This window comes from Nerophis lumbriciformis, linkage group LG34, assembly GCF_033978685.3.
Source record: "Nerophis lumbriciformis linkage group LG34, RoL_Nlum_v2.1, whole genome shotgun sequence".
NCBI lineage: Eukaryota > Metazoa > Chordata > Actinopteri > Syngnathiformes > Syngnathidae > Nerophis > Nerophis lumbriciformis.
Genome location: NC_084581.2, coordinates 7,695,042 through 7,719,569, shown reverse-complemented (window position 1 = coordinate 7,719,569; position 24,528 = coordinate 7,695,042). Strand labels below are relative to the sequence as shown.

At 39.6% G+C, this 24,528-nt stretch overlaps 1 protein-coding gene across 2 annotated transcripts in view; it reads right to left on the bottom strand.

Moving 5' to 3' along the window:
• Nucleotides 1–2,077: 2,077 nt before the first annotated feature.
• The window catches only part of LOC133576602 (E3 ubiquitin-protein ligase pellino homolog 2), a 30,796-nt gene continuing 8,345 nt past the window's right edge, over nucleotides 2,078–24,528 (bottom strand). For both annotated transcript variants that reach the window (XM_061929955.1, XM_061929956.1), the window contains 6 exons: nucleotides 17,089–17,218; nucleotides 12,457–12,558; nucleotides 12,164–12,361; nucleotides 11,901–12,086; nucleotides 9,204–9,409; nucleotides 2,078–7,552 (listed from right to left, as the gene is read on the bottom strand). In XM_061929955.1, the coding sequence (XP_061785939.1) occupies nucleotides 7,168–7,552; nucleotides 9,204–9,409; nucleotides 11,901–12,086; nucleotides 12,164–12,361; nucleotides 12,457–12,558; nucleotides 17,089–17,218 (1,207 nt within the window). In that variant the 3' untranslated portion in view covers nucleotides 2,078–7,167. The remainder of the gene's footprint in view (nucleotides 7,553–9,203; nucleotides 9,410–11,900; nucleotides 12,087–12,163; nucleotides 12,362–12,456; nucleotides 12,559–17,088; nucleotides 17,219–24,528) is intronic.

Below are 24,528 nucleotides of genomic sequence, written 5' to 3'. Positions count from 1 at the left end.
AACAAGATGAACAAATCTCTCGTAGGATCACAACATAAACCATATCTTGATATTGCTAGCAAACATTGCTGAACAACAGAGACATTTATAGCTAAACAATGAGACAAAATATGAACTTCACATCATAAAAACAACTGCAGACATGAATTGTAGATGACAGACTTCAACCGCAAAGGAACTTATTTTCTCATTATCTTTACTATCACAGAAACATGGCACTCGTTATGTCAATCAAATACGTTACTTAGCGATGCACAAATATGTCCAATGTTGTCTTTCGCCGATCAATACTTATAAGTATTAACATATAATATATATATATATATATAATTATAATTTGGGGACCCTCAGATGTAAACACATCGATGTGCATCCAATCTTTTCTTCTTTAAATACCGTGAGTGTCAAGTGAAGTGAGGTAACAGTAACCTCTTCGGGACGATAAATAGTATAAATCTTTAAAAAAATGTATATATTTTTTTAAGAGTGTAAAAATCATCCACTCCATCCCATTTAAAATAGTTTTTTCATGATCGCTTTTATATTTCCCCCAAAACATATAAAAATACGCCTAAATCTGCACTGATTCCTGTAAATAAACAGTAGCCTAATGGGGCTCTATAGATCGGGGATCCCCATACGGCCCGCGGGAAGTCCCAAGTTTAAACTTTTTTTAATCTGTCCTTTCCAATCCATTTTCTACCGCTGTTACTCTCAGTGTCTCCTATAGCTACTCAGGCAAATCATATTGTCTAAAAATGCATTTTCCCATCGATAACGTGACATCGCGCTTGCGCGCCCAGCTCCCGACCTACTTTTTTTAACCCAATGCGGACCCCGAGTCAAAAACATTTGGACATCCTTGGTCTTGATGAAATTGGCCCTAGTGTGTGAATGTGAGTGTGTTGTCTGTCTATCTGTGTTGGCCCTGCGATGAGGGGGCGACTTGTCCAGTGTGTATCCCGCCTTCCGCCCGATTGTAGCTGAGATAGGCTCCAGCGCCCCCCGCGACCCCGAAGGGAATAAGCGGTAGAAAATGGATGGATGGATGGATGGTCTTGATGGTCGAGAGTAGACCATCGCCTGAAACCTGGAAGTGCCCGGATGTGTCTCTAGGTCATGTGATCGCAACCCACCTCCACCAAAACTTCTTTTTAATTTGAAACGAATAAAAAAGTATTTCGGACACGTATACAAAAATAGCCCCATTAAAAAATAAAAAAAATACTAATAAATAAATAGTTTGCGTATGCAACGCTTCTCTCTTGGGCTGGGTATAACAAGCAGGTCAATGGCACTTCTTTCAACAGCCTAAACTCTGAATCACTGCTCATGACCATACACAATATTGTACTCCCAATCATAATGAAGTGAATGGTGTACATACATTTCTGATCTGCTGTTCAAAAGTTTTTAAATATTAAAGTTACCTTAAATGTTAAAAAAGGATGAATTATTCAAATATGTATATATTATTTAGGAATAAATCCATGTATAACTACACAATTGTTTTTAAAGCAGCCTATTTTAATTAGGGAACAATACAAGTTTTTACTATTAAATCAAATTTAGGAGTTTTATAAACTATAATGTACATCAATTCCAAACAAACAACTATGGGTTGTACTAAACTAGTTATCAAAATAGTATTTACAGTATGCTTAAAAAAAAAGACTGCATCACATGTCGTGGTTACTCCAGGAATGGGCTTTACAAATCTTTAGAAGAAAACAGCATTCTTACTGGTTGTTTTGGTCCATAAACTTGTGAATATCAACCACCCTCTACGAGTCTTTCTGACTTGAGTCTATAGCCTATTTTTAAGCCAAACGTTTAATATTGTATGGCTTCTTATCGCATTTGTGTGTTGAGGCATTTACAGACTGCCAACATGACTCTTTTCTATTTTAGAAAATGTTTACAAAGAGGTGATGTAACTTGCAGCAACCTCCCAGCCTCTGGTGAAAGCTTGCCCTCTCTTGGTAGGCTGCAAACACGGCATCATCTCATTTTAGAAGAATACATTTACTTTAACTTGAAAAAGACCAAAATCTCAACACAAAAATCACAAACAAAATAGAGCCGATGGGCACTTTATCACAGCTTTATTGACATGTGTATAGCGATTGTCTGTGCACCGTTCAGGTTACAGAGGATTATCATGGTAAAATAATATAAAACAGCTGTACAAATAACGCTTTGTTATCAAATGCATAATTGACCGTGCGAGGTGGTGTATAATACGTGTCGGCTACTCACTCACCTACAGAGCTCATACTGTATATAAGAAGAAGTTGAGGTTTAAGATTGGAAAATAATTGTTAAAAAGTCATAGCAAACCAAAAATTTTAAAGGAAATAATACTGGATATGGATCTAATAGTGGCTAAAAATCATTAAAAAACTATAGAGTTGAACATGTATATGGTCAACTATGAAATAAGAAGGCAAAAACAAAACTAAAAAGAGGTGCTCCAACAGTTCTTCCATCCACATGCCAACATGTAATAGTCATGTTTTTGGCAGGTTGCCTAAAGTTTCATCCTTTATTCCCGTACAAGACGACACTTTCCCCTGCTAACCTTATAACCACAAGATAAATGCTCTTGATGTTTTGTAGAAATGAACCCATCCTTAGCTACAAGAACCACCAAAACCACAAGGGAGTTTGCAGACATTAAATTGTTGTAAAAAGCAATGGAAAAAGTGGTAATGGAACTGTAACTAAATATTACTAATGAGGAATGCATACAAAAAATTACAATAAAATATGCTGACGTAGGCTGATTTTCTCCTATTCTCAGGGCATTGAATCGATCGCCAACACAACTGTTTAAGTTGTTTTAGAAGATGTATTGTCTTTCATCAGAGTAGGCTTCAATTCAGTCCCTGCTCAGACAACAGAACATAACCAATCTGAGGGGTTGTTGTAAGACCGAGCATTGATCCTCTGAAGTAGTGGCACATTCCAAATAGGACGGTTTCACTATTGTGGAATGCAAAACAACAGTTGTTAGAAGAAAGATTCAATATCTTAGCCTCTCACAAAGAACACAGCACAGCCACGTTTAGCTTTCGAGTCCACCAGTGGTTGGCTGGTAGAGGCCACTCTATTTTCTCTTACTGTTGTTTTGCATGACAAAATAATGAAACCATTCTTGTTGGGGCATGCAACCACCTTAGAGAATAAATACTTGGGTTCTACACCATCCCCTCAGACAAGAGCTGTCCGTTCTCGTCTTTGACTGATGAAGTCTGCTCGGATCAGAGGCCAAACAACTTCTAAGACAACCGGAAGTGTCCTTGAAAATACAATGACCTGAAAGAATGAGAATATTGGCAGGATTTTTTTTTCTTATCTGCAGCATTTGGTGGCAAATATTAGCATTACAGTACAACGTGGGTCTGTCAAGTATTAGGATTTTTCTCTTTTTTCCATAAAATGTTGCATGTTGAACAGCCAAAGACTCGGAAGACATCATCAAACACTCTGAATTAAGAAGGTTGGAATGCATTTGAGAGAGAGTGTGTGTGTGTGTGTGTGTGTGTGTGTGTGTGTGTGTGTGTGTGTGTGCGTGCGTGTACATGCAAGCGAGTGAGCGTGTAGCATATCCACTCTACATCTTCCATACCACGTTATTATATTCAAGCTAGGTCGTCACCGGGGCTACATCGCAATATTCAGTTACAAAAATAGTATCACAATATAAAGACCATTCAATATGAGCACCAGGGAGAGGCTAGGACACAGCCCGCGTGGTTGGCTACATTCATTGTTCTACGGTAGCACTGTGTACACATACTCAATGTGTTGTGTTGTGTTTTGGTGTGTGAGTGTGTTTGTGTGTGGCGAACATAGTGTTGGCAACAATTCTGTTATACACTTGCGGGCTCTCCTGACATCCCCAGAACATACTGGACAACTTTCACTGAGTTAAACAACTAAATCAGTTAGAAAAATAGTCATATATCTTTTAAATACTGAACACCCTCACTCCACATTTCCTAACAAAATATGTTTTTCTTCGACACGTACGTACACGTTCAAACAAGAAGGGAAAAAAATGAGGTTATTTTTTGAGGTTACGCAAGATCTAACCTTTGGACACGCCACCAACACGCTGACACACCTTAAGAAACCTATTAGCATATTAAAGGAGCAACCAGAAGTGTGTTAACGCGTTAATGCTGCCTACTAATGAGGTTTATGCGAGAATATGTATTGATTGTATTAATTATTTATTACAAGAATTCTGTCAATTTCAAATAATTTATTGCTGATTAATTACCTCTGGAGGCAACAGGATCAAACTGGAGGGTACTGCTCGGGTGCTACCAGCAGAGGCACTGTTGATTCCCTTTCAACCAGTTTGTTGAGTGAAGAAGAATATGCTAGTGATGCTGTTTGCTACGCCTACACAAAAGATAACTTGATTATTTTCTTTAATTCCTCAAGTTTTCCGGCATCTAAAATTAATAATAAAATAGTATTTTTTAATTGGTTAATTTCACACGTGCCAACACTGAACACTTAATTCATTTGTCCTCCGGTTTCATATATAACCGTTTTAAAAAACATTGAGAACCATTTTGAAATATTTAGTGTTAGCAGTTTTATTGGCCGTCTAGTGTTACGTTTACTACCAGTAAATAGGCTTTTAACACTTTGGTTCCATCAAAAGGTTGTCGACAACAGAACACACTTCTGGTTGACCTCCAAAACGCCAGAACTGTGTTTGAGGCGATCTCCGCTGGCCATAAAAGCGAGCGTAAGTTCTTAGCTTATACAAACCAGTGAGTGCTGTTATTGCTGTTATTTCGGGGAGTTGTGTGAAGTGGATCTTACCTAGTTTCCAAAACCCTTATTTATACTCCTTTGGCTTGATGATGGGGTTGGGATCTGGGATCTGCTTTCTGCACAGGTGAGGTCCTACTGTACAATAGATCGCTGCAATTTGTGTGGTTATGTTCAGAGAACATTCGCAATTATCAAATTAACACGAGGAATTGAGATGACCACAAAAAACTCATATTTTTGACCCGGATAATTATGTATGATACTCTGTGAGCCACCCTACGCTATTCCTTGCTTACACTTCCCCCTCTAAACCTTCCTGCAAGCTTGACATTGACCCTCTAATTCAGATCAATATTTGCAATAAAAGCGAGTGTTGTAATTATTAGATCATATCCAGCTTCAATAAGCCTTCTCGTTTTCATTTAACTGCTGTTGTTTTCTTGCCTTAAAAGAAGTTAACAAGCTAAATTCAAGCAATCCAAGTTTGAACCCTAAATATGCCTAAACAATTTTAAATGATGAAGTGGATAGGTAATTATTAATGATAACGAAAGATGTTTGATAGAACAGATGGAATCGGAGTAACGATCTAGCCTTTCGCCTGGGCGCCAGACTCGCGCAACAACCACCGCCTGCTGTACATCTCCCTCTAAAGCAGCTGGCGTTGGTACATGGCTCCACTGCTCTGCAGGCCGCTGGGTTGTCCCTGCTAGTTGTTGTAGAGGGCCTTTCTCCACAGCTGCGTCTACATAATCCACACTGCCTACTTGAGAACTTGAGTTCACCTCAATGCAAGTTTTGGAACGGAAGAAGAACAAAACTAACGGTCGAAGGTGATGTTTTTGACATCTTGCACTGACGTCACATTGTTTCATCGTACAGTCGTCCCTCGCCACATCGCGCTTAAAATATTGCGAATTTATTACATCGCAGATTTTTAAAAAATGATAAAAATAGCATATTCTACATATTTTTGGCCTAAAATAAGTGTTAAATTAAGTCTAATATGTATTACAGTGTTTGTGTTATTTTCTGTTATTATGTTGTGGCAATTGATAAAGATATTCACCAAGAGGGACTTTCATTTCCGGGTTAAGGGTGAACAATGCTAACAACATGGCAGCTAATCTTGGCGCTATCTTTACCGTGACAATCAAGTTGAGCAAATTTTGGCAGAACAACATTTTGATTAACTTTATCTTAAACACCTGCCTCATCAATCACACTGTTTCACATTGGTGAGACTATAGCGTGAGCTGTTTTAAAAGACAAGACATACCAATATCGACGTGCCACTTAATGTTCACAAGACTGCTATCAGCAGCTGTCCGGGCAATGCTAAGTGTACCGGTAGTTGAACTCTGTTGATGCACTTCATCTTTGATATCATCAGTTCCACATGACATTGGTAAGCCCTTGATGTGAGCGATGTGGAATGACAACACAACGCAGGACACGAAATGATAACAACACAAAATGCTAACAATAGGGCTAATGGTCGTAGCTGCAACTGTCAAGTTGACCAAGTTTTCACAGAACAATTTACGTCCTTGGTTTCAGCACATGGTAACCCAGTTCTAACTTAGAGGAATTACGTAGGATTTGATATTTCCACGCGACAGTCGTGTTGTAGTGGTCAGGCGGCGGCTACAGCAATGACGCTTCGAGGATCCAGTGAGTGAGTACTTTAAGCTACAGTAGAACACACTCAAGGCTACTATATTGGGTAAAACGAGAGTTAAGGTGACTATATGAATGGTATATCATGTTTTAAGGGCTCTAATAATGTTTAAAAAATGTTTTTTAAGAAGTCGTAAACAGTTTTATATGCTATAACTAAGAAAATATTAGATTTATTAATGATAATCCTACTTTGTGGAAATTTGATTACCATGGTCAGGCCTGGAACCAATTAGCCGCGATAAACGAGGGATGACTGTAAATGCATGTTGTATTATTATGCTTTACTATTGCGTATAATCTGTTACAAACTTTGGATGAATGAAATGATTTTTGGCCCAAAAAAAACCCGACCTATTTTTGGAGATATATTTATAAAATTTTTGGGAAGAAAAATCAGTGAACTTGCTGGGGCGTGAACGCTGAATCGCAAATATGCGGGGGATATGGATATGTACTTTGTGAATAGGCTGATTTAATAGAATGGACATCAGACTAACATGAAGTTCAGAGAAAATCAATGGCCTTATTGATATCTCTGTCACATTTCATTTCGTCACCTCGTCTTCAGATCCTCAATCCATCAACAAGCCCAAAGGAGAAATAAAGGCAGGAGTTGCATACGCTACAAAACTGTGTTTGTCAATACGCAAGGAAAGGATCCGTCAAATCTTCTTTGTGTTGGTTTTGTTAGTCGATGGGGCCCTGGAAGATGAGCCGTGTCCATCCTGGCGAGCTGAGGGCAGAGGAGCAAAAGGGACACACGGGCCTGAAGGCGTGCGTCCCGTGAGGCAGCGGGGTGTCCGCCCAGTACCTGGTTGTCCTCTCCGAGCAGACGTGGCCGCACGGCACAAAAGCATAAGTGGGGGCGCCGGCGTCTACGTACACAGCCGGCTCGCAACCCAGCCACAGTGGCACGTAGGGGCCCACACTCCGGCACAGCGGGCACTCTCGACGCACGGTGGAGCCATCGCCCTCGCCTGGCTCCTCCTCGCCCTCAGATCTTTGACCCCAGTCATGGCGTCCGTGGACGTGGCCGCAGGTGAGGTAGACCCATGGCTGACGTTCTTCGAGGCTAAAATGAAAACGGTTTTGATTTCTTTAATTCAACTGGAATGAAGAGGTGGGGGAACTTTCTGAGAGAGGTTGGGGCACTTGGGTAAACTTTTTTTTTTTAACCAGAAGTTGCCCTAAAGTTATTGGGGCATATCTACCTTTACTGGAAAAAGTCCATGGACTCAGGAAAGGACTAACAGGTCCCAAGGTACCCTTTAGGGTCCCAAGGAAACTTATACAGTCCCAAGTTCCTAAACAGACGCCTATACCCCGGTGCTCCAGAAAGTCCAAATTCCAAAATGTACCCCAAGAGTCCTCGGGCATGGGCAGGGCCAGGGGCCCTTTTGGGGTCATTTCAGACCTTTTGTGCAACCGGATTTATTCTTGGGACCTCTTTGGTTCTTTTGGGACCTTACTGGACCCTTCCACGGCATAAATTGGTTAAATTTGGATCTTGTAAATACCGGTACTTCAAAAAATCGGATTAGGGTCACAGTTGAGGAAGAACCTCAAATACAATAACGAGAGAAGAGTCTAGATCTTCCCAGTTTGTGAAAATACAAAGAGTATCTTCAAAAAGTACACCCATATTCTAGCAAAATTATAAAAAGTAAATTTTAATACACTTTAAAGTAGAGTACAGTTTATACAGCAGTATAGATGTACCGTCAACATAGTATTGTGTAAATAAGATGGCAACACAAATGAGTAGCAAGATAATTGAGTCTAGCCTATTGGCAAGCATGGTGATGGTGGAGTGCACAAGTGCTGCCAGCACTGAGGAGCTTTGATTCTTGAGGGACAAAATTAAATCTGATATTTGAAAGACATTGAGAGACAGAAACTGGGCCACCAGGCAGGTTTACAGCATTATAGCGAGCATAAAACTAGAGGTGCAATGGTATAGGTAACCAAGGTTTTTGTACCAGGGTTTCGGTAAATCTCCGGCCAATTGTTTGTATCTAAAGGAGAACAACTTTTTTTTTTACTATCAAAAATGTCTCTTAATTTGGCTTTTCAGCAAAAACTGCATTTTCCAGTAAACAAAGTATTGTGTACTGAACACTGTAAGACTTTTCTTAAAGGGGACCTATTATGATTTTTTTCTATTTTTAAAACACTTAGTTTTGGCATACATAACATGCTACTTACTGTATGATGGTTCTTTGGTCAACATTTTGCATAGATTTAGCTGTAAAGACATCCTCTGAAATGCCTCTGAAAACAAGCTGTTTTGCATCCAGAGTTGTTAAGATGCAAATGAACCTCTCCTTTAACCCCGCCCTTGCGGCCATATTTGTAGTTTGAGAGAGAAGCTTCCTTCAAGGAAACACATATCTTATTCTACGTATACTCATCTTTTCAGCTGTTCTATTCAGAATCCGAATCATTCCATGTCTAAGTGGATTAGTGCTAGATAACAATGATCACACTAAATATCCACACTAATACACTATTTGGACATTTTGAATGTGATGTGGACTCACTTGTGTTGCCAGACATTTACACAATAATAGCTGTGTGTTGACAGTATACACAATAATAGCTGTGTGTTGACAGTGTATCTACAGTGCTATACAAGCTGCACACTGACTAATCTAAAGTATATTCCATAATACTGTCCCTTGAAAAAATATACTCTGATAAAAAATGCACTTTAGAATCTGTACCTGTGGCTGCGGGGCAGGCTGGGGAAGGCCAGTGTGCTGAGGCCGACAGGACACTGGGGCCGAGAGGCATTCAACTCCTGGCGAAGCGCCTCCAGGTGGCGTAAGGTGGGAGCGCGCATCAGGCCCTCGCCCGTGCGCCACAGCAGTGTGGCACCGCACAGATCCACCAACGAACCGTCCCGTAGCGCACTGCTCTCCCCTTCCGCCTGCAGAGAGTGACATACAAGTGTTTAATATTAGAAGTAATACTGTATAATAATAAAGGGTACCTCAGGTAGATTGTACAAAATCCAAAGCAATTTTTCCCATAAGAAATGACATAAACCCAATTAATCCATACCAGACACCCAAAAATATTAGGGATGCACAATATTGTTTTTCAAGTTGATAACGATTAAGATAACTTCCTGCTCTTCATGACCAATACTGATAATGTTTGCATAGTATACAAATGGATGGATGGATATACATACATTTTAAAAATGTGTATTAAAGTGTAGTTTGTGCACACCTAGATGTAAGAAAGGGTCAAACAAAAGGTGGATTTGACAAAGTGTACCTGTAGATACAGTATGTCCTGACAAGATCCAGTATCTTCAACGATGGTAAAGGGCTGGTTGTTCATTGCCATCATTTCCATGATCAAATCACAGATCGCTTTAGTCCTTGGGTCATCTCTCGCAAACTTTTTGCACTTTTAAAATGCTGCGGCAATAAACAAACCCCATCTTTCTTTGCGGCTGGTTTAAAGGCAGCTTCTATAGAAGCAGGCAGGCGTCTTTGTGGCTTTCAAAACACTGTTTTAGTGGTGTTGGCGTTTCATATAAGATTTGATGTGTTGAAGCGTAATGTTATTTCCCTGCGCGTGGGATGTTTGCACAACGTTAGGTGCAAATAGTATGTGAAAAGCCTTTCTCTGAAACAGTGAAGTAGTACCACATTAATGGCGCCACGTTTGTTTATAGTGAGCTTTTAATGTTTTTTATTTTAAATCGGTTATCAGAGCTATTTTTTTATGTTATAGTATTTATCGTTCTGCCTTAATTCCTCATATATTTATCGTGCACCCCAAAAAAATATAAATAAATTATTAACGGAAAATAATTACAGCTTTACATGCCAAAATAAATGTGAAATACATGTAAAAGACGTCTTTAATGTATAAATGAAAGATTTAATCTCACTTTAACTTTTTATTTAGGACTATTGGTGGCAAAGATGGTGAAGAGTGCAGAGAGAGGAAGGAAGGGGAGAGATACCTTTATATTTTGCTACGAGTTCGTTCTTGAATTCAATGGCGTTTTTCGCCTTCTTTATCAAAGTGCTGACACACAACTTTCTATGGCCCCCTGTTGAATTACTTTTAGGGGTGGAACGATTGATCAATACATCGATTTATATTCCTAAAATTGAAGAAAATCAATCTGTGCTCGGTTAGTTGGCTTTCCAGAAGATATCTAACATTCATGTAAAAGGTAATTAATTGATTTTATAGATACTAGAAAAGGAAACGATGGCTTTAAGAACAGTAGACTTTATACAAAGATGTTTTTAGCACTTTTTTAATAATTAAAGACCGTAAACATTAGCAAAAAGATCGAAGATGGCGCTCTCCAGGGGCCGACATCGCGGAGGAGTCTGAGTCAACTTTTACATTTATTTCTTACCGTCTTGTGCAGAGCTCGAAGGACATACTCTGAATACGTGTTTTATGATTGGACGACCTTAGTAAAGCTGAGAGAGCACAGCAATTTCAAACTGTCTGACCCAGCTACGCTGGAGTCCTTCTCTGAGCTAGCATGCTATGCTAGACGCTCAGACTGCTGCAAACAGGGGCAACAGACGGCAACAAGCGGCAAAAGCAAAGCGCGGCTGACAGGGAGGAGCTGACCGTGGTTACCAAAGGAAGGCCAACTTTTCCGGTTAAGCTACTGGCAAATGTTTAGTATCTAGAAAATATGATGGATGACCTTCAACTTCAGCGGCAAGACTCGCAAAGGACGTACGGCTGCCCTCGTTAAACAAGCATGGTTCACAGACAGTAAGATGAATTCATATCTGACTTTAAAGTTAAGGCCATTTTATCCTCCCAGAGAACTGCAATGTATTATTGTGAGTGTTGTGTACATCCTCATCTAAGGAGGAGGCTGCACTGAAGAAAATAAATCACACGATCATGATGGGTATTAAAATACATATTTGGATACTGGAGTGAATGTTTTGGGTGATTTTAACCACTGTAATCTACGTTAATACTCTGACAAGAAATAACATGAATATATGAAACTTCACCTGTAGTGTCTAGTGTTCAGTATTTATTTTACAGTCACACTGGTTGATTTTTTGGCTAAAAAGTTACCGAATCGATTTCAACTCACTGAATTGTTTCCGATCAACATCATATTGTTTCATATCATATCGGCAACCACAAATTCTGATTCGAATCATTAAAACAAATCGTTATGCCCCTATTTATTTTGCAGTTGTAATGAATAAAAAAAACGTAGAGACAAATCAGCGGACAAAAGGACCAGTTTGTTGTGCGCAATGTTTGACCGTAAGATAACCAAGACGGCATTCAAAACCGCAGCAACATTTTTCACAAAATTTTCGTCAAAAAACAAATCAATAGGGTGTATGAAAACCTAGGTATTACTTAAATAATAATACATCAACAACAGATTATTTGCAACTCACAAGTTTGCCCCTGCTGGGACCAGAGCGTGTCTCCCGTAAGGCGTAGACGTCGCCACAGACCGAGATTTCCCGCCACAGCCCCTGCTTGGGGTCCTCAGGGAAGCCTTCCGGGTGCATAACCAGGACCCCGTTGGTGGTCAGGCCATCCATGTGTCCATCGGGATTCTTCCACTTGGTGGCCTTCTCCTGAGGAGGCACGTAGTTTTTACTACTTCCTGTCATGGAACCCATGAACTGATTATGTCAATAAAATGTGCACAAACCCCCAAGAAGATGTTTTTGGAGGAGTCAAAGCCAGCAGCGTAGATGCGCGCCGTGTACGGCGGGTGGCGCTCACACACCACCCTGCAGGCAAAACGTGAGATGGTGCTGGGGGCGATGGAGGGGTCCTCTCCCTCCTTGGCTCCACCAGATGTGTCCGTCACTACGAAGTCGATGGGACTTTCTGTAGAGCGTCCGATCTGTAGAATTTGGGTAGATATAAATCAATATTGTGTTATGTATCATGTTGACGGTGGGCTATTTCAAGAGGTTTAAAAATTCTTTAGTGCATTACCTGGAACATGTCAGTGTTGTTGTCATGGCAATACTCCACCACCACAGTCTGGTTGCGGGACAGTGTGAAAGAGATGCTGTGTTGCCCCCTGCTGTGCACCGCCTGCAATGACACAAAGCAGTTAAGGAGGTCGGAGATAATTACTATCAACATGGGTTTGTGCATGTACTACCCTCGCTCTATCAGTTATACTTTTTTTTTTTTTAGTCAAGTGCCCCCTGTTGAAATGTTTTGATTAAAACATTGCTATAGCATCACCATCTGATTTATTGTTACTGAACAAAACTGCTCTTTTGGAGTGGAATTAAAAATACACTTGAAATAACTTCAAGTGTAAAAAAAAGAAGCAAATAATTACGAAAAGAGGCTTTGTGCACATAAAATCAACGTTAGTGCCCTCTTTTGGAAATCTAATGAATTATAACAACGTAAAAACTTTATATAGTCGTTTTTTCCTGACATTTTGTCTCCCAATTACAAAAATCCTACCAACAAAGTTCTTTAACGTTAATATTTTTGTTACAAATATATTTTGAATTTAGCAGAGGATGAATTAACTATTTTGTCCACTGCATATATATATATTCATACCTGAAAGCACACCAAGGAGTACTAATATAAGCATATATTTAAGTACCCCCTTATTTATGTATTTATGTGTGTATGTAACCAACCACACATAATGTTATGTATGCATGTAGAGTTGTGTAGTATGTAGGGCTGGGCGATATGTCCTTTTTTTAATATCTCTATATTTTTAGGCCATGTCACGATACACGATATATATTTCAATATTTTGCCTTAGCCTCAAATTAACACATGTTGCATATAATCACACCAGTATGATGATTATATGTGTCTACATTAAAACATTCTTGTTCACACTGCATTAATATACAAACCCTGTTTCCATATGAGTTGGGAAATTGTGTTAGATGTAAATATAAACAGAATACAATGATTTGCAAATCCTTTTCAACCCATATTCAATTGAATGCACTACAAAGACAAGATATTTGATGTTCAAACTCAAACTTTTTTTTTTTTTTGCAAATAATAATTAACTTAGAATTTCATGGCTGCAACATGTGCCAAAGTAGTTGGGAAAGGGCATGTTCACCACTGCGTTACATGGCCTTTCCTTTTAACAACACTTGGTAAACGTTTGGGAACTGAGGAGACACATTTTTTTAACCTTCTCAGGTGGAATTCTTTTCCATTCTTGCTTGATGTACAGCTTAAGTTGTTCAACAGTCCGGGGGTGTCCGTTGTGGTATTTTAGGCTTCATAATGCGCCACACATTTTCAATGGGACACAGGTCTAGACTACAGGCAGGCCAGTCTAGTACCTGCACTCTTTTACTATGAAGCCACGTTGATGTAACACGTGGCTTGGCATTGTCTTGCTGAAAAAAGCAGGGGCGTCCATGGTAATGTTGCTTGGATGGCAACATATGTTGCTCCAAAACCTGTATGTACCTTTCAGTATTAATGGCGCCTTCACAGATGTGTAAGTTACCCATGTCTTGGGCACTAATACACCGCCATACCATCACAGATGCTGGCTTTTCAACTTTGCGCCTATAACAATCCGGATGGTTATTTTCCTCTTTGGTCCGGAGGACACGACGTCCACAGTTTCCAAAAACAATTTGAAATGTGGACTCGTCAGACCACAGAACACTTTTCCACTTTGTATCAGTCCATCTTAGATGAGCTCAGGCCCAGCGAAGCCGACGGCGTTTCTGGGTGTTGTTTATAAACGGTTTTTGCCTTGCATAGGAGAGTTTTAACTTGCACTTACAGATGTAGCGACCAACTGTAGTTACTGACAGTGGGTTTCTGAAGTGTTCCTGAGCCCATGTGGTGATATCCTTTACACACTGATGTCGCTTGTTGATGCAGTACAGCTTGAGGGATCGAAGGTCACAGGCTTAGCTGCTTATGTGCAGTGATTTCTCCAGATTCTCTGAACCCTTTGATGATATTACGGACCGTAGATGGTGAAATCCCTAAATTCCTTGCAATAGCTGGTTGAGAAAGGTTTTTCTTAAACTGTTCAACAATTTGCACACGCATTTGTTGACAAAGTGGTGACCCTCGCCCCATCCTTGTTTGTGAATGACTGAGCATTTCATGGAATCTACTTTTATACCCAATCATGGCACCCACCTGTTCCCAATTTGCCTGTTCACCTGTGGGATGTTCCAAATAAGTGTTTGATGAGCATTCCTCAACTTTATCAGTATTTATTGCCACCTTTCCCAACTTCTTTGTCACGTGCTACTGGCATCAAATTAATGATTATTTGCAAAAAAAAAAAAAAGTTTATCAGTTTGAACATCAAATATGTTGTCTTTGTAGCATATTCAACTGAATATGGGTTGAAAATGATTGGCAAATCATTGTATTCCGTTTATATTTACATCTAACACAATTTCCCAACTCATATGGAAACGGGGTTTGTATAAATAAAGCTGAAGTCACTCACCAATCGCCAAATGCAGTCGCTGTCCAAAGCATTGAATAACTCAGGAGTCGAGAATATTAAAAAGAAAAGTAGTTTCATGCGCATCACAGTGCGTCATCTGAAAAGCCTCCGTAAACATGCAAGGAGCAGGAGTAAGCCAAAGAGGATGCCCTGTGCTTTGCTTCTCAGGCACAGAAAACATCAAACGGCCGTAACAAAGGCACATCAAAATCTACCGGTATGGCGGTATTGTCTCAAATATATACCGCTTTCTAAAATATACTGGCATTAAGTATAATATCGGTGTATTGCGCATCTGTTTATAAGTAATAACTTTGTGGAAACTCACTTACCATAGTCAATTAACCGCAGTAAATTAGTGTTTACTGTATTAATTTTATTGCATGGTTGTTATTTTGAAATGGTTGTTTATTTTTTACAAAACCCAAAACCAGTGATGTTGGCACTATGTGTAAATTGTAAATAAAAACCGAATACAATTATTTGCAAATCCTTTTCAACTTACTGTATATTCAATTGAATAGACTGCAAATACAAGATATTTAATGTTCGAACTGAGAAACATGTTTGTTTTTTGCAAATAATCATTAACTTAGAATTTAATGGCAGCAACAAATTGCAAAAAAATGGCACAGGGGCATTTTTACCACTGTGTTACATCGCCTTTCCTTTTAACAACACTCAGTAAACGTTTGGGAACTGAGTAGACCAATTTTTGAAGCTTTTCAGGTGGAATTCTTTCCCATTCTTGCTTGATGTACAGCTTAAGTTGTTCAACAGTCCGGTATCTACGTTGTCGTATTTTATGCTTCATAATGCACCACACATTTTCAATGGGAGACAGGTTTGGACAACAGGTAGGCCAGTCTAGTACCCGCACTCTTTTACTACGAAGCCACGCTGTTGTAACACGTGCAGAATGTGGCTTGGCATTGTCTTGCTGAAATAAGCAGGGGCGTCCATGACAACGTTGCTTGGATGGCAACATGTGTTGTTTCAAAACCTGTATGTACCTTTCAGCATTAATGGTGCCTTCAAAGATGTGCAAGTTACCCATGCCAAAGGCATGGGTAACATGGCCCCATACCATCACAGATGCTGGCTTTTGAACTTTGCGCCTAACAGTCCGGATGGTTCTTTTCCTCTTTGGTCCGGAGGACACGACGTCCACAGTTTCCAAAAACAATTTGAAATGTGGACTCGCCAGACCACAGAACCCTTTTCCACATTGCATCAGTCCATCTTCAATGAGCTCGGGCCTAGCAAAGCCGGTGGCGTTTCTGGGTGTTGCTGATTAAGGGCTTTCGCTTTGCATAGTAGAGTTTTAACTTGCACTTACAGATGTAGCGACGAACAGTAGTTACTGACAGTGGTCTTCTGAAGTGTTCCTGAGCCCATGTGGTGATATCCTTTACACACTGATGTCGCTCAGTACCGCCTGAAGGATCAAAGGTCACGGGCATTCAATGTTGGTTTTCCGCCTTGCTGCTTATGTGCAGTGATTTCTCCAGATTCTCTGAACCTTTTGATATTACAGACCGTAAATGGTGAAATCCCAAAATTCCTTGCAATAGCTTGTTGAGAAATGTTGTTATTAAACTGTTCGACAATTTGCTCACACATTTGTTCACAAAGTGGTGACCCTCGCCCCATCCTTGTTTGTGAATGACTGAGCATTTCACGGAAGCTGCTTTTATACCCAATCATGGCACCCACCTGTTCCCAATTAGGCTGTTCACTTGTGGGATGTTCCAAATAAGTGTTTGATGAGCATTCCTCAACTTTCTGAGTCTTTTTAGCCACTTGTGCCAGCTTTTTTGAAACATGTTGCAGGCATCAAATTCCAAATGAGCTAATATTTGCAAAAAAAAAACGTTTTCCAGTTCGAACGTTAAGTATCTTGTCTTTGCAGTGTATTCAATTGAATATAGGTTGAAAAGGATTTGCAAATCATTGTATTCTGTTTTTATTTACAATATACACAAAATACCAACTTCACTGGTTTTGGGTTTTGTATTTTGTGAATGAAAAAAAGTGTTGTTGAATGATACCACAATATGCAATATTGGCAAACTCGCTGCATCACAGTAATAAAAGGTTGTTTGAGAACCAGAACTCTATAGGGTGTGTACACAATATACCTTGCTGTCCTGCGGCGTGTTGAGGATGTGCACGGCGCTGGGTCTGACGCCGTTGGCCTTGGCCCGTCGGTACAGGGCAAAGCGGCTCTTTCGGCGGCCGCGGTCGCCAGTGGGAAGAGAGCCATTGTACCTGGCAGAGAAGAGCGAGGGATGATTAGCATCTACAAGAATACGCACAACTTGACCTCTGCATTTAACAGTGAACACATTATATAATGGCGTCCCTGCAAAGCTGAAGAGAAACTGCAGTGGCTATAAAAAGCTTGGCTGCTTTTGTGCGGTGAACCTTTTTGAACACTATCAAAAGATCTACTAGAGATCAAACAGGCTGAACCTCAATGAGGAGACATCTCCATAAAGCAAACCAACATGAACAGCAAACAGGAGCAAAATAAATATGTCAGCAAAGACAAACGTGTGTTATCCATGTTGAACAAGACAACACAAACGAACATGGACGTTGTTTTGTTCCAGTGACAGTTCTTGTGACACAGACGTGGCAGGAAGCCGGCATGTGACTGATAAGAGCCGCTCAGGAAGCGAACCTTCCCAGAAGTCATTGACGGACCATTCCAGTAAAAGGTCACAGTCTGTCCGGTGACCTAAAAGGTCACAACACACAGATAAAGCTAATGTTTTAAAATACAAACCAATCCTGACATTTAAGAAATAATTACAGGAAATTAGATATAGTTCTACCACTAATGTGGTCCATCCGGTTGACGATGTGGAGACCTGATTCAACATCCTGCGTCTTACTTTTTTGTGGGCACACTAAAATTCAACATAAACTTCATAACGCTTTTGTAAAAGTGTCATGATGGCGACAGCTGCTGTATGATAATACACACATCATTTCCACTTGACTTACAGTAGGGTAAAAAGGTACACAATTTCATCTTTTCCCAAACCCTAATATGGTTTTCTAAATATTCACAAGATCTGAATTGAACCCATTCAGGCCCTGTAGGTCTAGGAAGGTTCCAATAATAAATGGGTTTACTCAAACGGTCTGAAATAGACCCTGGCCACAACCCCAGATTCTCTGGGTACATTTCGGACCTTTTGCATTATTGTGACTTTTAGGGGGTAAGTCCATTGTGGGGTACTTTGGGACCTTTAGGCAATAATGTTCCTTTTTTTTTCTTTTTAGGTATTTTGGGACTTTCAGGTCTGTTAGCCTAAATTTGCACCTTTACAATTAGAGTACATTTAGCACCAACTGTTATGTATTGTAACCCCGCTTCTTAAAGTACCAGTAGAGTGGAAAAACAAGTTGACTTTATATGCTTAATTGTGTTTTATTGTATCTATTAAACCATTTCAAACTGTATTCACATTCCACAAATTATGTGAAAATACTGTCTAAACATCACAAAATGTCACAAATTCAGTCAGCCATTTTTAATATTACACTCCGAATGTTTTTGATAATTTCTCTAGATTGATGTCACCAGAGTAACACTTCTGCAGTCTGACCATAGTATCAGATCGGTCATACAGGAAATACGCAAAAATTAGAGAGCGATGTGCTGTCTATCATTCACAATCCCTATATGAAACATGAACACATTTTTCTTCTTTTTTATTCATTCTAAGTCATAAAAAATAAATACATAAAAAGTTAGCTAACAATGAAGTCAATGGGGGCTTTCTATTTCCTTTCTGAACCCTCTTAATAACCATCCAAAACCCGCCAACAATACTCTATAAACATATCATGACCTGAATATTAACCAAATATTAGCAATGTTGTTATAAGCGCTAACGCAGACAAACGATCTTTTAGCAGCGGATTGATAGCACACAGCTAAGTAGCCCTCTGCTGCTTTACTGTGAGCCGCCAGCGATGTCCTACTGCTCCCGCCTCATCGCGTCTCTGCTCGTCAAAGTTATTCTAAATTGTAAATCATGCCTCTCAACTGGATTTTGGGAGGATTTAGCCATAAATCTAGAAGTTGTTCATCTGTCACATTCAATTAATACCCGGAGATGGCGATAAACACACAATCAAAGACAGTGTCTTTAGGGAGACTTATGATTCATTCTTCATATAAACAGGAAGCTATGGATATCCTTTCAGTCGTCATCAGAGTAAGAGAAGACATTGTACAGTAAGCTATTGTTTTATTATGTTTGTAGTTTGTATTTCTTGTTTAGCACCTAGCAATACTGCTACATGTTGCTTAGTGTTTCACTAAAGCTGGATCTGTTTGGCAGAGATTCTAAAATGTGTAGCTCATTCTCCTTACATTCAGGATCAACAATATAATCATATAATCATAATTTTCCCTAAAGTGTACAGCTCCACTAATGGACATTGGAGTGTTACTTTCAATACAGCTCTACTAATGGACATTGGAGTGTTACTTTCAAAGGCAAAATTAAAGTATTGATAGAAATATAATTTTATATGGGACTTTATTGTATTATATGTATAGTACATGTTCCAAAAAGAAAAAAGCATAAAACACCACCAGAATTAGAGATATTACAAGTCAAAGTGATGAAGCTTAGTGTTACGCTCATGACTTGGTGTAACTAAACATTACCCTATAAGATGAAGGCAATTGCATTTTATTGATATTTGAAATGTATTTAATGTTTATAAATTAATATTTAAATATACTAAATGTAAAAAAGGGAATACATATTCAAAATAAGATCATTAAATGAAATCTAGTTTGGTTATGCCATCATGAGCGCAACACAAGGTTGTAAAAGTTTCAACTACAATTCTAAATAAGATGTCAAAAGCAAACTGAAATCAAATGCACACAGCTTGAAGATTGATCAATGCCTATTTAAATTTAGTAATACATAAATGTGATGATTTATCAAAATATAAAAGAAATATACCTGAACAGAACGCTCATGATGGTTACACCAAAAGGTAACGCTATGAATCGCGTTTTTCCAAGTTTTTGGGGCATTTTTATGGTATTTCCAAGCATCTCCTTTTTATTATCGTTGATTTTGGTCAAACTAATGCATATTATATATGCATGCCCTAGTAAACAAAAAAAAAGTCATTTATTTAGATTGTTACATTTTGAAGTACATTTGTACAGGTGGGTCCGAATGTACCCATTACCAGAGCTGTACACTAAAGTAATCGTTGTTGGCTCTCACAAAGCCAGCATGATTTGCATTGTTTTTGGTGGGGAAGGGATCTGTGATTCCGCTAAATCATCGCGATGACGTGTCTGGCTAGCTCATTATCTCTCAAAATGGCTCGGGAATCTCAGTGAGATTGATACTTATTTGATCATATCTATTTACTTGCAAACTTTTTAAGTCTTTCGGTGTCATAAATCAGATATATATGATAATAGCTGAAATATAGAGGAAACTTGTTTTTACACTCTACTGGTACTTTAATTTGATATTTAATATATTTTTTATTTTAAATATGCAAAAAAACAAGAGCAAGCCTGATCCAATACAGTGCCATAGCCTTAACAGCCATTATAACAAAATGAAAACAATGGAGAATAAAAAACTAAAAAAAAACTAAACAAAATGAGCAATGGCCTTTTTATTTTTATTTTTTTTACATATTTGAAAAGCAGTGAGAAGAAGTTTACACTTAACTTTAACACAGCTCATACACATCTGGTCTGCCGAAAATGACATAATAAGGACAGATACTAGGCGTGTGACGGTAAATGTATTCTAATTTCCCACCTGGTACGCATAAAAAGTGAAAGAAAGTAAGTGTTTTTTGTGTCATGCATTTACGTATAATCAAATACAAGCGATCATGAAAGGCCAAGTACCGTATTTTCCGCACCATTAGCCGCACCTAAAAACCACAAATTTACTCAAAAGCTGACAGTGCGGCTTTTAACCCGGTGCGCTTTATATATGGATAAATATTAAGATTCATTTTCATAAAGTTTCGGTCTCGCAACTTCGGTAAACAGCCGCCATCTTTTTTCCCGGTAGAACAGGAAGCGCTTCTTCTTCTACGCAAGCAACCGCCATGGTAAGCACCCGCCCCCATAGAACAGGAAGCGCTTCTTCTTCTACTGTAAGCAACCACCCGCCCCCGGAAGAAGTAGAAGCGCGCGGATTTTCGTTTCATTTCCTTTGTGTGTTTACATCTGTAAAGACCAGACCACAAAATGGCTCCTACTAAGCGACACGCGTATAACGCAGAATTTAAACTTAAGGCAATAAGTCATGCCGAAGAACACGGAAATAGAGCAGCAGCAAGAGAATATAACATAAATGAATCAATGGTGCGTAGGTGGAGGAAGCAAGAAGATGACCTGCGCCAGGTAAAGAAGACAAAACAGAGTTTCCGAGGGAACAAAGCAAGATGGCAACTGTTGGAGGACAAACTCGAACAGTGGGTTGTTGAGCAGAGAGCAGCAAGCAGAAGTGTCAGCACCATCACTATTCGAATGAAGGCAACAACGCTAGCAAGCGAACTTCACCTGGATGATTTTAAAGGTGGTGCTTCTTGGTGTTTCCGGTTCATGAAAAGACGCTTATAGACTACGGTGTCGTCACGGACTACAAAGGCGGACTCGCACAATTTTTCAGGATTTATAGAGATCCTAAATACAGATCAGCAGGTACCAGAAGGTAAGAAAAGTTGTGTTTGCATAATATTGCGAAACAAAGTGCCAGATAATATGTCTTACCTTATACACACACTTTTCAATTCGGACACCGAAGACGAAGAATTCGAAGGATTTACGAATGAAGAATAACTTCAGAAAGTGAGCGCTATGTTTATTTTGTGTGTTGTGACATTAATGTTCGAGCAACATTATGTTGCTATTGCTCTGCACTATTTTGAATTTTACTATGTTTGTGATTGCACATTTGCGTACATTTTGGGACAGAGTTGTTAGAACGCTGGTTTTTAATATATTATTAAAGTTTGACTGACCTATCTGACTGTTTTTTTGACATTCCCTTTAGCGCAGCGTAGGCGCGGCTTATAGTCCGGGGCGGCTTATAGGTGGACAAAGTTTTGAAATATGCCATTCATTGAAGGTGCGGCTAATAACCCGGGGCGGCTTATGGTGCGGAAAATACGGTATTTGCAGCGGGTGCGAAGATCCATACATGCAGGGCACCTCCACAAGCTCGCCGTGAAAGGCGGCGTGTGGAAACGTGCAGAACACCCCCAGACGCGTGCATGTCTTTGAAAGTCATGACTAGCAATAGCGCTAAGTAGACAGAGCCTGGAAACACCCTTCTGTCATTTGGTAACATTTTGGTTTCTGGATGAAGTACGTAAACAAGACAAGTGCAGACCGGGGGCTAATTGTGGACTTCGGGTTGTTTTTAATGGGCTTGTGAAACAGTCTAGAAATAAAATAAACACAAAAAAACTGCAAAAACAGGAAAATAGAACAAAAGGCATTATGTGACAAGAAAAGCTGAAATGTTAATAGTAATAACTAGAACTATCCATCCATCCATTTTCTACAGCTTATTCCCTTCGGGGTCGCGGGGGGCGCTGGAGCCATCTCAGCTACAATCGGGCGGAAGGCTGGGTACATCCTGGACAAGTCGCCACATCATCACAGGGCCAACACAGATAGACAGACAACATTCACACTCACATTCACACACTAGGGCCAATTGTAGTGTTGCCAATCAACCTATCCCCAGGTGCATGTCTTTGGAGGTGGGAGGAAGCCGGAGTACCCGGAGGGAACCCACGCAGTCACGGGTAGAACATGCAAACTCCACACAGAAAGATCCCGAGGCCCGAGGACCTTCGTATTGTGAGTAGGGATGTCCCGATCCAGGTTTTTGCACTTCCGATCCGATACCGATACTGGCCTATCCGAGCATGTATTAAAGTTTAAAGTTATTTAGCCTACTTAGTTGTCAGAATCATGTTGAAAAGGGTTTAGTACTCTTGATAACAACTAGCCAGCTGAATTAGGGGAGTTTGAATAATACACAATGGTTGGTAACAAGAAACTGACCTGTTTATTCAAGGATAAACACAAAACAGACAAAATTATACATGACAAACAAAAATGGCATCATTGAACTAGGGCTGGGCGATATGGCCTTTTTTTAATATCGCAATATTTTAAGGCCATATCGCGATACACAATATATATCTGGATATTTTGCCTTAGTCTTGAATGAACACTTGATGCATATAATCACAGCAGTATGATGATTCTATGTGTCTACATTAAAACATTCTTCTTCATACTGCATTAATATATGCTACTTTTAAACTTTCATGCAGAGAGAGAAATCCCAACTAAAAAAATCACTATATTTTTCATACGGTGTTGATCTGGAAATGTTTGCCTCGGCATTTTGATGGTGTGGGCGTGTGGCACCGAATGGAGATGTTGACGTGCGGAGTTTCAAACACTCTTCATTCTCTAGCAGGGGACTTTTCAAATGATGCTACATATTAGCAGTCATGCTACTTTTTATAGCAACGCTTTTGCTCCACACTTGACAAATTATGGTTGTCTGTTCGACATATTCCCACTTGAAGCCAAACCACCGCCAGACGATGGACCCCCCGCTGTTTTTTGGGGGAATTAATTAATTCTTCCTTCATTCGTATTACCACTTGCACGCAATGTTCCCTCTAATTTTTCATGTGTGTGAGCAAACGCAAAAACTCCCTGAGAATTCAGTGGCGTCCATGTGAGCAACATCAGACGTGCACACTGTGGCTACACCAGCAGCACACCTGTCCCAAACCTGACTAAATAACAAGTTCAATTTCCATCCATCCATCCATTTTCTACCGCTTGTCCCTTTCGGGGTCGCAGGGGGTGCTGGAGCCTTTCTCAGCTGCATTCGAGCGGAAGGCGGGGTACACCCTGGACAAGTCCCCACCATATTGCAGGGCCAACACAGATAGACAGACAACATTCTCTTATTATTATAATCAAATGACAGCATTCATTTCCATGAGATTATTTTCTAATATAAGTGTTTCGGCCCACTTACAATGACAATAACAAAAAATATTGTTTTTCATGAACTGTGTACTTGTATTGTTTGTCTGGGTGGGGGTCCTGCTTTGGAAATAACTTGTACCCCTTTCAGACATTGCATTTAGTTCCCATTAAAACATTCACATGTTGCACAATGAGATATAAGCAGGGGATCATGTGTACATTCCTGCAACTTCCTGTTTGTAAAAAATATATTTGTATTAGTATTTATTTAATATACTAACAGCATTTCATGATTAATATTTATGAATTAAGATTCCTAATAAATGACACTAGAATAAGCACACATTTGATTGGTAAATCATAGTGTAACGACCTGGAATGACACTTTATGTGTGATCTTGGAGTTGTCCGACTTTTTGTGTGGCTGTAAACGCATCACTGGCTAAGTGCCATATGTGCATGTGTTGGTGCAAGTAAGAAAGAGCGAGCGGCTGCTGTTGATATAACAAAGTTGCTTTTGGTCTGGTTTGTA